The sequence below is a fragment of the Thunnus thynnus genome, chromosome 14 (assembly GCF_963924715.1).
Source record: "Thunnus thynnus chromosome 14, fThuThy2.1, whole genome shotgun sequence".
Classification (NCBI taxonomy): Eukaryota; Metazoa; Chordata; class Actinopteri; order Scombriformes; family Scombridae; genus Thunnus; species Thunnus thynnus.
The window spans coordinates 10,099,921-10,116,214 of NC_089530.1; the positions used below are offsets into that span (position 1 = coordinate 10,099,921).

Here is a 16,294-nt window from a genome sequence, read left to right on the forward strand (position 1 = left end):
AGGTGTCCTGCCAAATTTCCCCGCAGTCACTTCTAACTGCCCTCAGCGTCAGCCGAAGTGGCAAATGGTCTGCGCTGGCATTCAAAACATCTGTGCAGCCAGACTACTGGTGGCAAGGCCCCAGAGACCTGCCTGCACCAGCCTCTTTTGAACTGCAGATCCAAATACACTGCACTTATTGGAATGGCATGTAGCTGCTATTCTGAAGGGGGGATCCTCTGCTACGCCTTTGATGTCCACCACTGTGTCCAAAGCAGGCGAGGCATTCTCGCTGCTCTCTGTTTTCCATTTGGAAAGAGATTTTTCTATTCTGGAAAGGGATTTTTTTTGAAGTGAAGCAGACAAAGGACAGATTTACATGGTTCAGACAGCTAGGCTGTGCCCGGAGTAAGTAAGACTGTAACTGAAGATTGTTGTAAAGCTGCATACTGGGAGGCACTTGTTAACAGAGAGCACAATGAAATAGGCCAAGGTGGTGTATTTCAGTAGGACAGAGGGGAACTTGAAGTGTGTTTATGCATATATTGTTAGCCTAATTCAGACATATGATCACTTTCATGAGGTATTGGTGAGATCATTTGGAAACAGGCAGCTTTATTTATATGAATTACTCCATCTTGTTCAGTCCCTTCGTCACTGGATTTTGTGTCATGTGTTCAAAAAGTAAGCTGCCACTTTGATCAAGTTAGTTATATCTTAGCTCAAGTAAGAGCAGGGTCTGTGTTTATCAAATATCTTTGATTTATTCCTGGGAATCATGCTGAAAGGTTGACAGTTATTTATGAAACATCACACATGTGCTCTGCTACTGCAGGTAGCAGATGCCCTCCCTTGAGAGCGAATGACGTAGTCAGAGCGATAAATTGTAATTAATGATGACGTCTTGTTGTTTTTCTTGGTCTGGGTTTCGGTTCAACATATTTACGGAGACTGTGTGGCTGCTGCAGTTTATGTGTTGCAGGGAAAATGAAATAAAATACAGACAATAACACAACTTGTATGACAACCTTCTTGTATCATTTTTGTATTTACATTTTTTTAAATGTGAACGTGTCTTGGTTACAAGAATGGTCTGATTTAAGTGAACCTTTGACTGAGCTGTTGGTCAGTTATCATAGTACAGCCGGATTTGTGCGTCACGCGCCATTTGCCCTCAACATCAAGTATTCTGCATGCGCAATAATCAATATGTGGGTCGATTGGAAAATGTCTTAATTTATGATTTTATGCGAGCAGTAAAAACACTGACAGATAATCTATCACATTGACCATAATTTGATCCGGGTCGTCCTCTAACATTATTGTTCCACTGGTGCCCAAACTGAATGTAAATAAGTTGACTTCAAAGATGACAAATGCTATTAGACACAAGGTCTCTGCGGTGCCTTGTGGTTCAGTGAACTGTCACCTATGTTGAAGCAGAAGCATCCCTGCTTGGTGCATAATTTGACACTGCGAACCGTCCTTTGAAGTTGACAATAAAACAAAGTCTCACAAAGGCTAATCACATTACGCACCATTTGTCTTGCTTAAGTGAAGTGTTACAGCACCTTCCGTAGCAGCGTGTTAATCGCAGACTGAGACGAAGCTGCTGCTGTACAGATGACAGCAGGAGAGTTCAGACCTCCTGTAAAGCGCCTCCGGGTGTCTTCCTCTGCGCAAAGGCGCGGCTGTGTGCCCAGTGCGCCTCCGGGGACCACCAAGGTTACTTGAGGCTGTTTCAGGGACTCCTTATTGTGCCAGTGTAGTTGAAGTTTCTTAATAATACAGTATGTGGGGATGACTTAATCAGCATACATTTCCGTTGTTTAATGCCTGCTGAAACGGGATATTTTATGGAATCTGCCTAAATGATCCAAAATATATTTTGTGGTTATTTAAGATATATTTCTGTCATTGTGACTAGTAAGGACTTAAATGTATCTAATCTGCCATGGGAAGTGGAGCATAAATAAACTTTTTCACGTCCCCAAGAGTGTTTGGTGTTACACCCGGCAAGACTCCAGTTTGGGGAGGACGGGTTGAGAGGGACGAAAGAGTTAACCAGGGGGAGGGCGCCCGCACAGGGGCGTATAGTATAAAACCACCTCAAGAGCGCACAACAAGAACAGCGTGTGTGTCTCTGTAAACCGTAGTTTGACATGGTTTGACTTGTTTTCCTCCAGCAGGACTCGTTGGAGACGCACGCCAGCCTGTGGGCTCACTATCCGCACCATAATGGATGAATATTCTTTTTGAAGTACACAGAACTCCACCGAGAAGTCTTAACAAGGAAGATAAATTCTGAACTACCTGTACTTTTTTATCTTAAGGTACTCTCGTCGATTAACGCTCTGGATAGCGCAGAATGTGGACAAAACAAGAGATGCGTAAAGAGGCTGAAGTGGAAGTGAGGAAAACTGAAGTGTGAGGCTGAGAATGTGGCGGGGACACCACGGGGCAACTGGGCTGCAAGTTTCCTGAGCTTGGAGATCTGACTAGAGCGCAACAAGCGCAGAAAGTGTTAAAGCTGCGCGCTGGATCAGTCCTGCAGTATCCAGTATACACTTTGTTAATTGGCTGATCAAAAGCATTAGCTCTTGAAATACTTGGCTTTAAATCAAACTATATGAACAATCAGTAAAAGAGGATCAATCTTCATTTAGGGACAAACCCGCGGCTTCCAAAGAAAACCACTGCATCCAAATTCATCTACAATACTTTTTTTCCCCCAAATTATTGGACTGCCCCCCCTCCGATCCCTTTTCCCTTCAATTTTGCAATTCTGATTCCCGAAGTGGCTCCGAAGTGGTGTTGCGGCTCCTCGTCCCCGGCGGATCCGGAGATTGGAGTCTCTGCACCGGGAGGAGGCGGAGTCGGAGCTCCGGCCACACCGCAGGCTCCCAAGAGCGGCCGCGTCAAAAGGATGGTGCGACTGGCGGCGGAACTGCTGCTGCTCCTGGGACTTCTTCTCCTTACCTTGCACATCACGGTGTTGCGGAGCAGTCCGCTGCAGCAGGGAAATGCAACTCTGAGCCTGGACGCAGCACTTAGAGAGGTGAGTTTGGGAATCTAGTAGTGTGGTGCTTTCCTGAGGAGGGGGGAGAGGGGGGGTTGATGCAAAAACTTATAAAAAAAAAAACAAAAACGGGTGAGGGGTTTCATTTGGTCACAGATGGGTTTGATGAAATGCTCACATGTCCCAGGTAAAATAAAGCCCTCTCTCCCCCGGGGGTTCCCGTGACTCTTTGGGAATTGTTGACATACACACGGATGTGGTCTCCTCAGGGTGTCTCCCGGGAGTGTCAGTCAGCCAGCGGAGGGATGGAAGATGATGCAGGGTCAGAGATCAGCCCCCCACACCAGACACACCGCCCTATTGTCGGGGGTTAAATGCTAGCTGCAGGCACTTCTCTGTCATCATGGACTCATCACTGTCATCCAAGCGTTCGGTTGATGAGGCGGAGGGCTCAGAGCTGAACCCCCTACCCTCAACACCCCCACCACCACCACCTAGCCTGGCATCAAATTGACTTCTAGCTTGCAGCAGATCAACCCTTAAGCCAAACTTGATTATTTTATTCTGCACTAGCTATATTCACATGTGTGTAAGGCCACATGAGAAGATGAGATAAAGGTTCAGTGTTGAGGGAAAAATTAAAAAAAAACAAAAAAAACACTTTCCCTTTCTTTTCTCTTCATAAGGTTTGAAGTTTGGTCTCCGTCTGGTTAAAATACAGTTTCCGATGACACACGTGCAATCCTGACACCTATTTGGGTTGTGGTCTAGTTTAGAACGTGGTGCCTCAACAAAATTTCACAAGGGGGACATTTGTCAACATGACACCACTTAAGACAGGTTTAATAGTTTTACTGCCTATTTTAACATCAGCAAAAAAGCACACAGAATCCAGTAGAGCCCCAAATCCTGACCTGAGGGTTAAGACGGGTCTGGGATCAACAGGCTTTTTTAGAGAGTGTTAAGCATCCTTCAGCTGCCTTTTGATGTATATTTAGCCTGCTACTGAGTTATTTTCTTCATGTTCCAGTGATAAATGGGTATTTATGCCCACTGGAATGGTGTCCCTTCATAAATGCTTTATTAGGGCTTGGGAGAAATGGATGGAAAGAATTTTTACTTTGACTAAAGGTAGGTTAGGTTAATTCCTCTTATATCCACTCTCATTGCCATCACTTTAGTCCGACCTGTGTATATGCAACAGCAAGCCTGTGTTCAGTCGGATATTAGAGCATGCAAAGCTGAGGAAATATTCCAAGAATTTATTGAATATTTGACACACAGCCAAATGCTGGACTGGACAGGCAGGACCAGGACCCTCCTGAGGAATCACAGTAAAAAATACTAAACACATGCCGCCCATTCCAACCAGCAAAACCTCAACATCCCTTTTGTCATTTGTCCACATTTACATAGAGACTCTGGCCTGTGATGAAAGAGCCCAATATCGCCACTCATACCCCATGTTGAGACAAGCTGAATGGTTTTTTTTTGACTCATGAATGCTCCGACTATGTGCGGATATGCCTCACTGGTCCGCCACTGAAGACGGTGATGTCATCTTTCGGCCGGGCTTGTCACGGCCCAGGGGGTGTATTGTCGCTCTTAGGTGTCATATTTAAAATGGCATTCACAGAAACACAAATGACAGGATGCGGCTCCGTGCACCTGTAGTGGAGAGAGAAAGCTCTTTGGTCCAAGGCACATTATTATCACTGACCCACGAAGGCAGATTCATCCACTGGAGCAGGGTGAAGTTAGTGTAATATCAGATTTAAAAACAGTATTTGTCAGCTAAGAACATACATCGATTCAAAGGCAGATGTGAGAATGTGATAAATAATGTGCTGAATAATTAATGTTGGACTTCTACCCTTGAATTTGTTTTTTTTTTCTTTTATTTTCAAGAAGTCTTGATCATGTAAATAAACACATTGGTGCACCCAGTATAAGGCGAGTGACAGGGGAAGGATAGTTTTCTCTTCCACCTCCATAAGTGTAGTGCTGAAAAGCATCTGGCACAATGTGCACTGCCTTCATTTCCTGCCAGCCTCCCTGGGGGAAGGACCCCTGAGTTGCTTCCAATTGAAAATGGAGTCATGCCCCTTTAAGCAGCCCTCACAAAGTGAAAAAGGGGGAAGCGGGAAAAGAAGAGGAGACACTGTGAGGAGGGAGAGGGGGTGGCTTGTGTGTGCAAGTGTTCATTCATGGCTTTTGAGAGTAGGGGGTGACATCCTGGGAGGCCCCAGATGAACTGAGGAATGGTGTGTCACTTTTGATCTCCAAATTAAAGCATGTTGCTCGTTGCTAACAGATGAGTGATAGGAGCTGTAAAGCAGCCCATCAAAAGAGGAACACTGCTGACAGCATTTTTAGCAGTTACTCTTGTGCACTGTCACAGTCTGGACTGTATGAAAGAAAAATGAGAAAACAGCATGTTTTTCTCATTAAGTTCCATTGAGAGTCATCCGGAAAAGATTGAGAGGTGTTTATGTCGACATTATCAGGAATTGATGGACTTTACACAACTGCAATTCTTTTCTGATGACTAATGCCCTTATTATTCATTTTTTCCATGATTTTCAGCTCTACTGATCATTTTGCTAAAATACCGATTTAGTCAGAAAAAATCCTGTAATTTTGACATATAAAATTTCATTGGTTTGTCCTTCACACTGCTGAGCCCTCGGATGGAAATACAGATTTAGTGAAATTACAGTGATTGCAGGAAAAAGCAGCTTAGATTTCCTCCTGTTTTCAGCAGTATTATCTCACAGTTTCCTTATTTACATTACACCTCAAGAGTTTATTCCGCTGCATTATATGTAAGACTTGTATTTTGCTATGTTGAGAAAATCAGCATTTGTCCTCTTGGCACCAAAGAAAGTGAGACTTGAGTGAGAATAAACTGAATGTCAACACTGTGTACACATTCCAGTGGCATCTATTGTCTTAAGAGGAGTGTTCAAAGGCAAAAAATGAAAATTCAACATGACAGTTAAGTTAAATTAAATTAAAGGGAAAATAATTGTGTAAATGGAGTCAAATTGAAATGGTTCTTTCTTTGGTCTTTTTGGATGACAGTAATTTATAGATGGGAGAAAAGGGCTTTTAACTGGAATGTTGCTGGTTTGAAATCAGCCGGGAAATTCTAAGTTAGGATTTACAAAAAAAGAAAGAAAAAAAAAGCAATGTGACATATTATCAAGTGACATCTGGTGATTGCGGTTGTTTCTTGGGCATTTTCATGAATATCAGCAGATCTTACCTGGACTCATTGTGGCTCATTTCAGAGCTTTTCACAGCTGATAGATAAGAATTTTCTCTTAGCAAAGTGATACTTCATGGTGATAAAACAGACACTGACCTAATATTGTCGAATGAACCAACATTTTGTCAAAATACCACATCAGACAATATCCTTTAATATCAGGATTGAGCAACATGCTATTAAAAAAAACTAAGTTTAATGTGGTAACAGTGGCTTGCAGGTAATTAGGTAGCTTTCCTATTCATTTTTTTGGATCCTAATTAGTTTGATAGCAAATAGTCTTACCACCTCGCAGCACTCCTCCAATCACAACCAGCAATTCTTCAACATTGGTCGTCGTTAACCTACTGTCTGCAAGATAATCTACATGGACTAAACATAACTCAAATCGTATTAGAGTTAAGCTACCAATATTTTCCCTTAAACAGACAAACTGTATATTTACAAGGAGGCTTAAAATCTAAGGCCTCCCATACTGAGTGAAACATCATCACGAGTGTTGCCATGGGATTAATCAGAGTACTTTGAAGTTTGACTTTAAATAAACCAAATTTGTGTCAGGATTAGATAATCTGCCTGCCATGTGTAATACAGCATAATATGACACAACAGAAGATCCAGATAGGATTAGACTGGGTAATGGAGGATTAATATGCCTGCAAACACTGTCACTTGGTTTCATGACCCAACACTTTGTGTATTTTGAAGCAGTTGTGTTGGCGTTTGCTCTCTTTTAATAGACTAAGATAGCAAGCCTCATGGGGAAATGGTAAATTTGATGTTTTTAAACAGTAGGCTGAGCATTAAAAATGTTCGGGGTGAATTTGCTAACAGACTTATAATGGTGAAAGAGTAATTGTCTTTGCTCAGCGGCTGTGAAATGTGTGGTAGTCAGGTTTTTTCTGGCAGTGGATTTAAATGATTGTTTACAGTATCTGTATCATAAAGCAATAATGTCTAAACTCAGGAGCCACTTGTGTGGTCTGCAGTTAAACGCTACCCACCGGGAAGAGATCAACCACAGCTTTTTAGTTTACTTTCTATTTTACATATGTAGTAACAATCGTGACTGAACCTGTAAGTGTTGTGTTGGGGCTGCTCCCTCGGTGGAGCTCAATTACAGCCAGTGAGTGACTTCTGAAGACTGGGAACTTGAAAGGCAGGGTTATCACATGGGCATCTCAAAGCCCAAAGTACTTGTGATAGAACCAAAGAGGATCCTGTGATGTTAACACAAAGGGCAGATAGCCAATGCACAATCTACACTAGTGAATTGACCTTTTTCTGTTCCGAACTCTCAGCCATAATTGTTTGGTCATGGAAAAGAAAAGTGCGGTTTTAATTGGAATCTGTATTCTCAGAATCATCCGTCCTCAAATTTTATGATTTTGAACATAAATTCTCATCAAATCACATCATCTTATCTAAGACCTCTCCCTCTTTATATTTGGTGGTCACAGGCAAAATGCAGAACTATCTACTCTTCCTCCCCTCTAAATTATGGCCAATTGTATAATCATTGTAATTATGGCAGTAGCTCACATTAAGAAATGTGCTGTGAAGGTTTTTGAATTCTTTGATCATATTATCATATTAACTCCATCTGGCCCTGGGACTGAATTAAGAAAAGTAAAGTTAAATGGATTTGAAATTCTATCTGTGCAGCCACTATCTCCTCTGCAGTTGAATTTAAGTTACATGTACATTAGTAATCCTTCCTACCGTGCTGTGCAGCTCCATTTACAGCACCTATATTGTGCCAGGGTGCACCTTGGCTGGACACAAACAGCTCCACTGGGGGCTTTTATGCCCACCACAATGTGGCTGAGCTGACACTTTGTCTGCGACTGGCTACCGCAACCGTACAGCACTGCTGCCATATTCTCAGGCCTCAGCCCGGCCACAAAAACACTAGGGAGGAAGAAATGGGACATGAAAAAAGAAAACAAGGAACATGATTGATGGCTTTCTTTGATCTTATTTTCTGCCACCCCAGAATGGATGATTGCCGACTACTTACGGCTGTCTGTCCAATTGAGGAATAATTGTTCCTTCTGTGCATACCTGACAGGGGACATATGCTTCAACTGTCCTTTTGGGGCAAATTTACAACCCCCCTGTCAGAAGACCAAATGTTTTTCTGTCTACAAGGAGGCAGACATAATTATTTTTGCAATGTTTGCTTAGCTTTCTCTGTATAGCCCCACTGCTGGAAAACCATCAGTCTCACATAGTTCTTTTCTCCCAGCCAGCACCAGAACATGCTATATATGTCCACATCATATTACTATGGTAAAGCGGCAGCGTAGTCTGTCAGTTAAAAATGGAAAAATATACAGTCCAACTGTGACACTGCCTCTGAGTACAGACTTTAGATGGATTATATTTTGGTTAAAGCAGACAGACACACAGAACTCTGCTTGTCCCACTGTTTCAATGGCTTTTTCTCTGGACTCCCAGCAGTCAAGAATCCACTGTCTGCAGGATTTATGACAGAGGTCACGGCCATGTGAACCCCTTGTCAACATGAGAGATCAATATAATGTTCCTGAGTGCACAGTCTCTGTAAATGCCAAGTAACTATAGGGCTCTTATTCTTCACATTCACAGTTGTTTGAATTAAGAGGACAAGAAAATAAGTGTTTTACTTATGATTAAAAAACATTTTAATAATCTTATATCATGGTTGCACAAACTAACAATAAATTAATATCATGTTTCTTTCTCTCCACAGCAGAACAATATAAATGCAAAAAGTAGCTCATCAGCCCAACTGGCTCCTGAAGATCGGAGATCTGGTCCTGAACATCGGTTGGCCCACCGTCCCGCCACCCTCCCCTGGGCACAAGGCACGGGCAGCAACGTACACAGGGACGGCCCCGGAGCTTTCCTCCTAGATCTGCACAATTTCCCCGACCTCTCCAAAGCAGATATCAATGGACAGAATCCCAACATACAGGTGATCATGTGTGTCTGTGCACCTGCCAGCGTGCTTTCATGCTTTCACCCACTTGTAAGACATGGCTACTCAAGCACACAGCACAGGAAGAGCAAACAGGAAGAGGGAGAATAGTTTGGTGCACATCACTACCCCCTTTTTTCTCCCCCTTTCCTCCTTCCTTCTCCCTCTGTCCCCTTTCACACATCCTGTCTCGTAGTGAAGCTTAAGATAGACGCTGAGGTCTCACGTCCATCATAATGACAGCTGAAAGGCAGACACTAACCGGCAATGCCTCGCTACGAACCCATGTGCAGGAAGACAGACGGCAGCTTATGTAAATGTGTGGCAAGCCATTGCCCATAAGTCCCTCAGCGTGCAGATGGCCGGGTAACCGCTGCCATGTTTAAATCATTCTCCTGTCTAATCCAGCAAGGGGGTCTTTCCATCTCTGAGAGCATCACTGCTAAATCCGAGCACGAACAAAGTGTATTAACATCTCAAGATGTGGGAAGAGAGCGGAGCAACCAATTGAGCAAGGGCGTGAGGCTGTGGGAGAAGAGGAGGAGGAGGAGGAGGAGGAGGGGGGGGTGTCTTTGATCCTGGGATTCATCTGGCTTTCATGGTCTGGAGGAGGCTGAGTAGCCCTTTGAACTTTGTGTTTAGGTGGAGAGAGCCCTAGAGGTGGGAGGGTGGCTGTGGGGCAGGGGTGGTGGTCCCCCCTCATCTGGGAAGCACATGTGTTAGGACAGAAAGGGGGAGGGGGGTAATATTGTGTGGAGGGGTATCAGAAAGTGTCACCTCTCTACACCCAATTGACCCGTTCTGTCCAAAATAAAAACTATCCTCTCTGCGTTTCTTTAATACAGGTGACCATTGAAGTGGTGGATGGGTTGGAGGGCCATGAGCCAGAAAAAGGACTCCGTAAAGAGAGTAAACCCAACTGGGCTTCTCCTAACTGGAGAAACTGGTGGCCTCACACTTCCTCCTCCTCTTCCTCCTCCACCTCATCTTCCACCACTCATCAGACAGAGGACGATCGCTCCTACGGAAGCAAAAGTGAGGACAGTAACTTCCTCAGGCCGCCGGTAGACTGGGACAGAAGAGGAGGCACCGGAGGAGGAGGCAAAGCTCAAACTGAATATGGTGAGAATGACAAGAGTGTGTGTTTACAGGGAAATGAGCGCACAATGCACACTAGAATATGTAGCAGGATTCATAGTCTCTTATTAGAGCGCTGGTCTTCAGCATTTCCACAGATGGCCATACTCTGATGTGGAATCTGTAATTTGCAGATTTGCTGATTTAAGCTGTCACCATAATAAGTGCAGTCATCCCAGGCGAGCCTTTGGGAGCCCCTGATTGAAGCCTTTAACACTCTTTTATGAGATGGATTCCTCTGTGGTGTGGGGCTAGCTATGTAACACAGTTTAAACGCCTCGCAACATCAAAGTTCAGCAGCAGGAATGGGGCCAGGAGCACTGTTCGGCTGCCACACCATTCTCACAACACTCTCCAAAAGTAACCCCACAGATAAATCTGCCGTGGAAGAATTTACACTCGCTGTCATACAGTATGCGACCGGACCGAGTTGTAGCATGCCCAAACCAACGTGGGTGAACAGGAATGCGTGCGCTGTGGAAAATGTCATTTTATCCACTTGCACTTGCACTACGGTGGTTAGGAACGCGATTTTATAATCTTTTTCTGTCAAACCATAGCCCATGTTTAATGTTTCTGGCTTATCACTGTGGTCAGCTCTCATTCATCCTTTATTTCATACCACACTAATGGACAAGGAAATGTTTTATCTTCATTACTGTCCTGGTTTTAAACCTAAGCATCATAATTGTGGACGGGCAGTGAGCGCCATCCATCACAGACCATTGATAATGCATTCAGTCATCTCCTCTGTGGTCTGAGGGCCGGTTATTATCACGTTTTCTGAATTCAAAATTTGGTCTGAGCTGCCACCAGCTCTTTGGCCTTAATAATCTATGGATGGGGGAGGGAAGCAGCCCTAGATGGCTATCTGGCCTGTATTCATACAAAATGGTCATAATGAGGGGCAGATGGCAGTGGGAGGGGGTGGTGGGGTGTATAGGAAGGTTTGGACCCCCGCCAGAAATACTTCCATCCCAACATGCCCACATTAATTCTCCTCATTGATAGAGTACTGCTTTCAAGATGTGTGTGTGTGTGTGTGTGTGTGTGTGTGTGTGTGTGTGTGTGTGTGTGTTTGCGTGCGGTGGGGTGAGGTGCTTGTAGAGCCTAGTGTAACTGTTTCCATGTATACCCATTACAGTGATCTGCTCAATGATAATTGGAGTTAAAGAGGATTTCTTGCCATTTCACTTCCCATTTTCAAACCAATGAATCACAGATAGAACAACTGAACGGTGTCCAGTGCCACCGTGCCAAAGATATTCAGGCAGCGGAGAAAATTTCTATTTGTAAATTGCCTGCCGGATGTCTTGTAGCTTTGTTGGAATTTGCAAAAAAGCTTCTCTGTTACTTTGCATACTGACTGAGCACACACATGCTGTTCCTATTGCCTTGGAGTTATTTGTTCACCAACTCTGTGTTTGCATGTATAGCATAGTGTATGTGTGTGTGTGTGTGTGTGTGTGTGTGTGTGTGTGTGCGTGCAGACAGGCTTGCCTGGTATCTGCTTTGAGGGGCAAAGTCAAAGGGAACTTTGAGCCCCCCACCCCACACACACACTTCCCCCTTCATGTCCTCCCCCCACTTATTATTAGTGAGGCATGCTAACAGGCCTGAGTAAGTTCAGCATGTGGCCTGCATCAGAGCTGAGGATCTCTCTCTTCTCTTTCTCTCTGATCCAGACTACATGGACGGAGAGGGGGACTGGAGTAACTGGTCAGCGTGCAGTATCACTTGTGGAAATGGAAACCAGAAGAGAACCAGGTCATGTGGTTACGCCTGTACAGCCACTGAGTCCAGGACCTGTGATATGCCCAACTGTCCAGGTGAGGTCTTGATTTTGGATCATAGAGCATAATAATCCAATAGTAAAAACAGTGTTTAAGGATATTAGAAGATGCTTTGTCAGTGTAGAGCTTTCATCTTCTGACCACCCTTCACTGTGCATTCATCTTTTTAAAGGTATTGAAGATGCTTTCAAGACAGCAGCTACTGAAGTGAGCCTGCTCGCTGGAACAGATGAGTTCAATGCCACGGAGCTCTTTGGTGTTGGTAAGATTTTGTCTTCTCTTGTCATAGTCCAGACTATCCCTCATTTAGATGTTCTTACACTATCAAAGGCAGTTCATCCATCTGGCAGCAGCGTTCCTGCACACACTTGGCATTCCTCATGCTCGGGCTGCGCTCCATTACAGCGTGGAGATGGAAATGTGCAGCAGGGCAGGAAGAGCACAGTGCGCCACTGCTCCTTTTTGCTCTCTGTGTGTCTGTCTGTTCTCAATCAACCCGGAGAAAACACACCTTCATGTCATATGTTACACCTTCTCACACTTCTGGTTTCGTCTTTGAATATTAGGAGGGAGATGTAGCATTTAAAAGTGTCTTCATGTCTTCCAGACACAGACAGCTGCGAGCGATGGATGAACTGCAAGAGCGACTTCTTGAAGAAATACATGAGCAAGGTGGCGAACGACCTTCCCAGCTGCCCTTGTTCTTATCCGACTGAGGTGGCGTACAGCACGGCTGATGTACACGATGCGCCTACACGCAGAGATTTCCGTTGGAAAGACGCCAGTGGGCCAAAAGAGAAGCTGGAGATCTACAAGCCTACGGCGCGTTACTGCATCCGCTCCATGCTGACGCTGGAGTCCACCACACTGGCTGCACAACACTGCTGCTACGACGACAACATGAAGCTCATCACTCGCGGCAAAGGGGCCGGCACACCCAACCTCATCAGTACAGAGTTCTCAGCCGACCTGCACTATAAGGTGGACATCTTGCCTTGGATCATCTGCAAGGGAGACTGGAGCCGCTACAACCAGGCCAGGCCACCAAACAATGGACAAAAGTGTCCTGACAACCCTCAGGATGAAGACTACTACAAACAGTTTGAAGAAGCAAGGGAATTCTAGCCCACTTTAAAGTGAATGGAAAAAAAACACTTAGATATTCAGCTTAACCTCAAAAATGGTGCTGAAACCATTTTTTATTCTCTTTTAGGTCAAATAACACATGAACTTTTAGGCTCTGAGGAAGAAGACTTACTGCTCTTTTGAACCAAGAGGATTTAAAATCCAACAGAGTCAGAACCCTTACTTGGACACAAGGAACTTCTCTTGACTCCACCAAAACCAGGCACAAAATGATGCTTTGTTTTTTAAATGTTTTTTATAAAATATGAAAAAAATTAATGAAAATATTTGCCGGTAATTTGTCTCGCCAGTTATAACTCTTTCAGATTTGGTCACTAAAGGGAGAACCTATTCTTAAAAAGGGAAAATTATTATCGTAGGTATGTCCTTTTAGATTGTGTACATGTTTGTCTCCATAGATTGTTCATGTCTGTTGAATCTGAGAGGCCTGTGGTAATAGAATAATGAGATCCTTCAGGAATGTGTTGGGGGTTGGGGGGTGGGGTGGGGGGGGACAGAGGACAGGGTACAAAACTTTGACCATTTTCTCCCATTTTGTCTCCCATTTGCAATATCCAGGTTCTAATGTAAGCTTGTGAGTATGTTTATTTAGCATGCACATTTAATTTTTTTTTTTTTTTTTTTTACCAATAATTTACAACCATGTCCCCTGTCTCTCTGAGGCGGATCTTCCTTGTAAAAAGCCTGCATTATTTTTGTAAAGTATTTATTAAGTTGTAGCTGTGTCTGAGTTGGGTGCCTATGACTGTGGTTTCTGATTCACATATGGCTGAATGCTAACTTGAGACTCCTCTCTTGCTCAAACTTTGCCATCAAAGTGCGTGTCAACGTCTCAAGTTAGGATTAAACCATAGTAGAGCGTAAAGAATGTGTGAATACAATTGTACGGAAAGATTTTTGAGATATAAATCTATAAATAAATTTTTAAAAAGCCAATAAATGTGTTGCTAGAAAACAAAAACTTTTGCTCTGATTTGCCAACATCACCTTGCATGTATGATCTCCAGAGGTGGTAAATTAACAATATTGCGAGAGAAATTGGATCAGCTGCTATTAGATTTTTCCTCCTGTCAGAGGAAATTCATCTGCGAGAAAAAAAACAAACTCATTTCATCTTAACAATTAAACTCGTCCAACAGGCTTAAGCCAGTGCACAAGACTTCCATTAGTTCCATCCAGTGTGGCTCTCAGGCCAGGCCTTTTGATGGGATTGTGATATTTCTTCAGAGGGTGAGGAGGGTAAGGTTCCCTTGAATGCGACTCAAATTCTTTGTCTTTGGCATGTATCCTCACATTCCTGAGTAATTTCTCAGTGTACATACACACGCACGCACACACGCATACACACACACACACTCAACGTTGCCTGTCCGTAGCAGGGACCTCTGACCATTCTCTCCTCTGAGTGCTGCAGTCATTGTCACACAGAGAAAGCCATTCATGGTGCCCTCATTCCTCCAGTCTTGTGTACGGCACAGCTGGCCGGGTGCAGGGCTTGTCTTTATAATGCAGCAGGCCTCAGCACGTTCCACACCCCTGAGGCGCTACTTGCAACCGCCTAGTTGCTTCACTTTTCATACAAAATTCCTCCGCACGCGTCCTTCGACCCATTTATCCCAAACACAGCCTTTTATCAACAACCCACCTTTAAATACTCGCTGTAAATGACTCAGATACATTCTTTTACAATGCAGACAAACTTCTCTCTCTGTATTATCAGACCCGTAGTATTTGAATCTTTCTTTTTTCTGTCTTCTGTCCCCCTCCTCAGTAAAAGCAAGGTTCCAGGCTAAGATTACAGTAACCAGCATGGATGATCATCTTAACAGACCGTCTGCTGCACAGGCCACGAAGATCAAAGCGAGGTGTTGGTCTGTATTTTGAAATATTAGGGCCAAGCTCAAATTGATGACATACCTCCGCCCCCCTCCTCCTCCCCCAGTATCTCTTCTCCAGACAGGCTCCACGCGTCTCGAGAGCAGGCAATTACTCGTACACCCTCCTCACTTTTCATCTTCCATTTCTTCTCCCCCGCCCTGCGAACACTAGCACAACTTGCACTGTGATTCCTGCGCCAAGGTGCAGGTAGGAATAGCCTAGAGGGATTTGACGTCTCATTGTAATTGGTGTCAAAATGTGTGCAAGTGCAGATATAGACCACTGAGTACAGAGAGTACAGAGAGAACTTGTTGCGTTGGCTGTGGGGCGTCAGTGAGGCCTCGCTTTTGTGTTACTATTTCCAGGACTCTGGTATGTTTCAAAGGATGCAAAGCACCATATTAGTGGTATATTGTCAAGGATCCGAAAGGGCTCATTAAGCATTACCAAGATATGATTGTTGGTATTTTGCCTCTATTTTTGTTATGAGAAAGAAATTATGTCCAACGTACTTACACCGTTTTAGACCGAGTTTGACAGGGTTGGCTCTGGGATTTCTCAATAGGTCTCCACTCAAGAGCTAACTGTGGGAATAAGAAAACAAGAAGAGTTAAAAAGAGGAGGAAAGCAGCAGAAAGTTGGATGGGTTAATGTTTAATAAATGAAGAACTCACTGTTTTTGCAGAAATATCTCCCATTACAGCAGGTTCATGTGCTTTGTTGTGCATGCCAGCGCTCACTGTAGGGGTTCTTGTACTCTAGGTAAATAACCACAACGTAAAAGATGGGGTTGCACGGTGGCAATCAGGCATCTCTTTGTTTTGTGGTGTGGCGCAGATGTGGCAGAGTCATTTTTAGCCTCTCGCCCTCACTTTCTTTCACTCGCTCCCTCGTGCTGCTACTTTATGGGTGGTGTAGCACAATGCAGGAAGTGTCTGGGCCACAATACCGCAGGGCCCTAACTGCACAGCAAACCTAATTAAAAGGTTTGTCTTTGGTCTTCTAATCTGGAATAGCTGACCTGCACCAGGAGGTTACTTATCTAGCCGCTGTATCCCTCCCTCTCAACCTTCACCCCCTCTGTCCTAGCAGCAAAACAGAGGTGGGGC

General features: G+C 44.2%; 1 protein-coding gene across 1 annotated transcript; it reads left to right on the plus strand.

Annotated features, from left to right (window-relative positions):
• The first annotated feature begins 2,088 nt into the window (after positions 1-2,088).
• ism1 (isthmin 1) lies at positions 2,089-13,930 on the plus strand. The gene is made up of 6 exons (XM_067609728.1): positions 2,089-3,037; positions 9,004-9,228; positions 10,077-10,353; positions 12,054-12,197; positions 12,334-12,423; positions 12,769-13,930. Exons 1-6 carry the CDS (start codon positions 2,906-2,908, stop codon positions 13,284-13,286), a joined length of 1,386 nt encoding a protein of 461 aa, XP_067465829.1. The 5' UTR covers positions 2,089-2,905; the 3' UTR covers positions 13,287-13,930.
• Positions 13,931-16,294: the final 2,364 nt, after the last annotated feature.

Bases quoted from the DNA above. Each gene is read 5' to 3' on its own strand.
- ism1 (XM_067609728.1), top strand. From the start codon at position 2,906: ATGGTGCGACTGGCGGCGGAACTGCTGCTGCTCCTGGGACTTCTTCTC. The intron at 12,198-12,333 runs GTGAGGTCTTGA...ATCTTTTTAAAG, and splicing joins TGATATGCCCAACTGTCCAG to GTATTGAAGATGCTTTCAAG. The intron at 12,424-12,768 runs GTAAGATTTTGT...CATGTCTTCCAG, and splicing joins CACGGAGCTCTTTGGTGTTG to ACACAGACAGCTGCGAGCGA.